Source organism: Otolemur garnettii, unplaced genomic scaffold (assembly GCF_000181295.1).
Source record: "Otolemur garnettii isolate 467f Iridium unplaced genomic scaffold, OtoGar3 scaffold00128, whole genome shotgun sequence".
NCBI classification, from domain to species: Eukaryota; Metazoa; Chordata; class Mammalia; order Primates; family Galagidae; genus Otolemur; species Otolemur garnettii.
The window spans coordinates 3,882,729-3,887,813 of record NW_003852523.1 but is presented as its reverse complement, the minus strand read 5'-3'; the positions used below and the strand labels follow the sequence as shown (position 1 = coordinate 3,887,813).

Genomic DNA, 5,085 nt, shown 5'->3' with positions numbered 1-5,085 from the left:
CACATCCTGGCAACCCATTCCTCTGCCAGTCCCTCCCCACACACATCATCAACCCTAGGGCAGAACAGAGACCCCCCTCTGTCACCCAGCACCTTTGTGTGGGGTCTCCTCGCCTGCACCATGGGGCAAAGTGCCCCTCCTATAGGGCACACAGCACAGGGAAGGGTCACCAGTTATGCCCGCCCTTCCCCATGCCAACTGCCCTCCACCCACACAAAGCAGAGCGCTTCTCATCACCCACTCTCACTGGACACTGCCCTCCAAGCCCCAGAAAGTGCACCAGGGACCGAGGGACAGGCACACTCAGGGCCCCAGCCGGGCGAGTCTGCGGGTTCTTTCTTCTCCCCTTTTGTTGTTTGCTTGTTTTTATCAGGAAGTGCCTCCTTTGGTGAGAGAGGAAAGCTACTCCCAAAACAAACCCCAGAGGCAGGTGACAGTCAGCCCAGGGGCCTAGCAGGCCACACTTACAGGGGGAGCCCACCCTGAACCGTGTAGGGCCCGTGGAAGCTCCGGCGGTCTGTCTGTCCGTCTACTGCATTGAAGCTGATCTTGGATAGCGGCTCCGGGGCCCTGGGAGCAAGTGCAGAAGACGTGAGGGCACGCGGGGAGAGCAGAGGGGCAGGGGACATGGCCCACAGTGGCCTTCTCAGTGGCCCAGAGGAGTGACCTGGGCCACCACACAGATGGGGCCTTGCCCATGGGCTGTGGCCACGTGACCAGAACAGCCGTGCCTCCCACCTCCTCAGGATCCCTGAGGACTTTCCTTCCCACCTGGGCCTCCCAGGACTCCTTTGACGGGGGCTCTTGGTGGCCCCTTGGCCTGGGCAGGGATCAGGGCTGAGGGGTCCCACTCACTCTCCCACAGGATCCGTGGCAGCCGCATCCTTCCTCTCAGCAGAGTAAAAGGGAGGGTCATAGATCAGAAACTCCATCTGTAGCAAAATGGAGGTTTCTCTGAGACTTTCACTCTCGGAAGCAAAGCCAGGTCCAGGCACCAGGAGGGGTCAGATGTGGCTCACAGCCAAGGCCTGGCCCAGCCTAGACAGAGACTGACCCCACAGTGCAGGTGCATGACTGAGATGAAGCAGGGCTGAGGGACTGCCCAGGGGCGATGGCCAGGACAGATATGGGGTGACATGGGGGTCATGAGGGGGTGATAATGATGTGGGCTTCAGGAGCAGCCCCAGGTACCAGCTGTGCCCACCAGGTACCAGCTGTGCCCACCAGGTGCCAGCTCTGCCCACCAGTCCCCTTTCCAGCTGTGGGGCTCATGGGACTTGACCTCTGTGTTTCTATTTCCTAATCTATCAAATAAACATGGGGTTACGGGGTGGCGTGGGCATGCTGTGGAGGATGGCACGGGGACCCTAGACACTAGACCCTGCAAGGCCTCAGTCCCTGCCCGCCCAAGCCTGCCAACTCCCACCTGGTGGCTCACCTCCCAGGGCACCTTCTCGTTGGGCACAGGGAAGCGGGTGACAGGGCGGCTGGGGTAGAGGAGGTGCCGTGCATCTACATGGTAGCCGTCGCCCAGCTCCTCTGCCTTCTTCCTGCCACCTGACTCCATGTCCTGCTCCTCGGTGGCCTTCTGGGTGGCTGGGAATGGTCAGGCCGTGACACAGAGCCAAGCCTGGCCCAGGCACCTGGCCTACAGGACAGGGACCTCCTCTGCAGTTCTCCCCAAAGATCTAGCTGCCTCTGCTTCTCCGAGCCCAATGGCCACACAGATTGGATGCCGGGCCTAAGTGGAAACCCCTCCCAGGGACACTGGCCCTTGGAGAACAACCATAGGGGGTCAGGGAAGTGACCCCTGCACCTGTGTCTCTGTGAAGCAGCCAGAGATCACAGCAATGAGCTGACTTCACAGGCCAGAAGCCTGTCCAGTTAATGGGGGGTGGGGTGGGGGGGTAGCAGTGATGGAGGAGGAAGGTTACTCATGCCCAAATTTAGGAAAGCAGCCTTTGCTTTCAACCTTCTGGCCACATGACTGGCACAGATATATAGTATCACCTGAATCTGTCCCCATCGGTCCCGCCTTTGCAGTGTGATGTATGGCAGGGGCTTAGGGGACAGTAGGCCAGACCTCCTCTGGAGGCCCAAGAATCTGGTGAGTCAGGGTCAGCTGAGCCTTGGGGCCTGTGTCAGTGGATGATCCAAGTCTGAGAGGGCACTAGCCCTGCAGGGCTTGGGAGCTGCCTGCAGCTGGCCTTCCTGAAGGCATCTCCTCTTGCTGACCCCAAAGCAGAAAGGAACACAGGCCAGTGTAAGCCACCTGCTGGCAAAGCCACCCACTCACCCAGAGTGGGGACGCCAGCCTCTGAGCCAAAGCCACTGTCCCTCAGGGTCCTCACGATCCAGTGCAGGGCTCTGGCCGTCTGGGCCACCTGCAAGGCACGTTGCAGGAAGCACTGAGTGAGCGCCTGCTGCCCACACTTGCGGCTCGCAGCCCTCTGCCCTCTGACAGTAAGGTGGGCAACCTGGCTCACAGCCCTGGCCCCCAGGGGACCCCAGCACCCAGCGGGAAGCCCACCCTTCCCCTCTCAGCAGCCTATGCCCAGGCAGCCACCAAACCGGCAGGACTTGTGCCCACCCTGTTTCCCTGAGGGGAGCTGGCTGATGAGTGACACAATGGCCATCCAGACTGGACATGCCAGAGGCAAAGCAACCAGTGTGAAGCCCCCAGCAAGACAAGTCTGAACTACAGGGAGAGGGTGATGGCCATCAAAAGAAGAGGTCGCCTGGCGCTCTCTGACCTGGGTGTGCTCAGCCACAGGGCCCGTTGGGAGGTTGTGACTAATGTGGCCCAGGAAACACATAGTCCTGCTACATCCACACCAGGGTGTCAGTGAGGCAGAGACCACAGGGCACGGTGGCCTGGGCAGGCCAGGGAGCAGCAGATAGGAATGCACAGGGCCCAGCTCCACCTCACATAGTCAGAGCTGGGGGAACAGCCAGGGAGCCTCTGCCCTGGGCAGGGATGAGGGGCAGAGGCTGAAGGACGCTCAGAGGCAAAGGGTGGACTCTGCCCCCCACAGAAGGACAAGAATGCAGCCTGGGACACTGCTGACATCAGTCCTCAGAACAGGCAGCTGGTGGCCACAGAGCCGTCCTTGGAGGGCCCATTCCAGGCCATGGCAACCAAGGCTCTGCTACCCCGGCCCCCTTCCCTGCCCCTCAGTGCCTATGGCTGTGTCAACCACCACCAGGAATGCCTGGCTCCTGTGGTCACTGTGACTCTGGCCTGACTCCCTCTCACCTATCTTCTGCCCCCCCCCATCTTCCCTCCCAGTGCCCTCCATACCCACATCCTTCCTTGGACCTTGCCTTACTTGGAAATAAGGTCTCTGTAGATATAACTGGTCAAGGTAATGGCATACTATTGGTAGGCCCTATGCCAGTGACCAGTGTCCCATATGGAGAGGAGAGGACACACAGAAGTGCACACAGGGAGGACAGCTGTGTGCTAGCATCTGGGGCCACCAAAAGGGAGCATGGCCCCGCCCACACCTTGATTTTGGACTTCTGGCCCTGGAACTGTGGGAATGAAATCCTGTCCCTGTCCCTTAAGCCTCCACTGTGTGGTCACTTGTTAGGGCAGCCCCAGGACACTGTCACCCGCCCAGCAGGGCCAGTTCTGGTTCCTCACGCCGAGGGTCCCTACTCCTCCTTAAGGGTGCTGGCCAGCCTCCCCCACATAGCCGCTGTGAATGACAGGCTCTGTTGTCTGCACCTGAACACAGGAAGTTCAGAGGCCTCCCTCCTTAGTCCCCCCCACCTGGTGCAGGCTGAGGTCCCCAGCTTCTGGCTGGGCGGGGAAGGGCAACAGATTCCTGGATCAGCTCTGTGTGGCCTCATGATGCCAGAGGGCAGCTCCACTGCACATGCCTTTTGGTGGAGTTTTCTGGAGGACGGGGAGGGCACCTCTTCCAGGTGCGAACATTTCCCCACATTCCAACATCCTCCTCTCTGTCATTTCCCAGAGCACTCCAGCTCGATGCTGCCACCCCATGGAGGGATGCTGCAGGTCACCCATGTCCCAGGGACAGGGGCCCGACCTCACACCCACCTGCTCCTCCAGGGAGGCCAGTCTTTGCTCCACAGAGCCTGACCTCTTCAGACGGTCCATGTCCAGCAGGTCCACCATGGTGTCCACCCTGGAAGAGGACCACAGTGAGCCCAACACTGGCCAGGCCTGGGGGCCAGGATATGAAGGGTATCTTTGGATCCCTGTGACTCAGTCACTGTGAGGTGTAAGAACTGTCTAGATCTGCAGCCAGAACTTGCCGAGACCTCAGCCCACGGCACTGGTATACGGGGCAGGAGCTGGGTTGGCTCCACTCGGCCGGCCGGCCGTAGTGCTGTGAGTCTGCAGTCACAGCAGGCACAGATTCTCAAGGGGAGGGTGACCAGGCTGGGAGCCTCAGCAAGATTCTATTGATGTACACAGACTTTTGTCAAAGACCCGACTGCACACAAACCAGATTCTGGCTCAACTCACCAGCTCACCAGTGACATGCCCTCTGAAGCATGTTCTGTCAGGCTTGTCTTGGGAAATTTATATTTAATTGAGCTTTTTCAACCTCAGGATGTAATGGGAGGAGCCCAACTTCCTCTGAATCCCTCAGCTGGGAGCTGCATCAGACCAACTCCAAGTCCCTGCAGCCATCAGAGCCAGGGCTGAGGCCAGACCCTTCTTCCTTAGGCAGATACCACAGCGTCACCAGGAGGCATTCAGAGCCAGGACTAAAGCAGGAACTATACCCAGGGGCTGAGCTCCTTAGGCAGACACCACAGTATCCCCAGGAGGCATTCAGAGCCAGGGCTTAGGCAGGACCAGTACCAGGGGCTGAGCTCCTTAGGCAGACACCACAGTGTCACCAGGTGGCACTCACAGCCAGGGCTTAGACAGGACCAGTACCAGGGGCTGAGCTCCTTAGGCAGACACCACAGCATCACCAGGAGGCACTCAGAGCCAGGGCTTAGGCAGGATCAGTACCAGGGGCCCAGCTCCTTAGGCAGACACCACAGTGTCACCAGGTGGCACTCACAGCCAGGGCTTAGGCAGGACCAGTACCAGGGGCCCAG

General features: G+C 59.8%; 1 protein-coding gene across 3 annotated transcripts in view; it reads right to left on the bottom strand.

The window, feature by feature from the left end:
• The window catches only part of TRPM2 (transient receptor potential cation channel subfamily M member 2), a 62,288-nt gene that overhangs the window by 9,602 nt on the left and 47,601 nt on the right, over positions 1 to 5,085 (bottom strand). For 2 of the 3 annotated variants that reach the window (XM_023518116.1, XM_023518117.1), the window contains 4 exons: positions 4,067 to 4,154; positions 2,297 to 2,384; positions 1,439 to 1,596; positions 856 to 932 (listed from right to left, as the gene is read on the bottom strand). In XM_023518116.1, the coding sequence (XP_023373884.1) occupies positions 856 to 932; positions 1,439 to 1,596; positions 2,297 to 2,384; positions 4,067 to 4,154 (411 nt within the window). Of the gene's footprint in view, positions 1 to 468; positions 571 to 855; positions 933 to 1,438; positions 1,597 to 2,296; positions 2,385 to 4,066; positions 4,155 to 5,085 lie in introns of all 3 variants that reach the window. The other variant, XM_003798086.1, reaches the window with a different exon arrangement.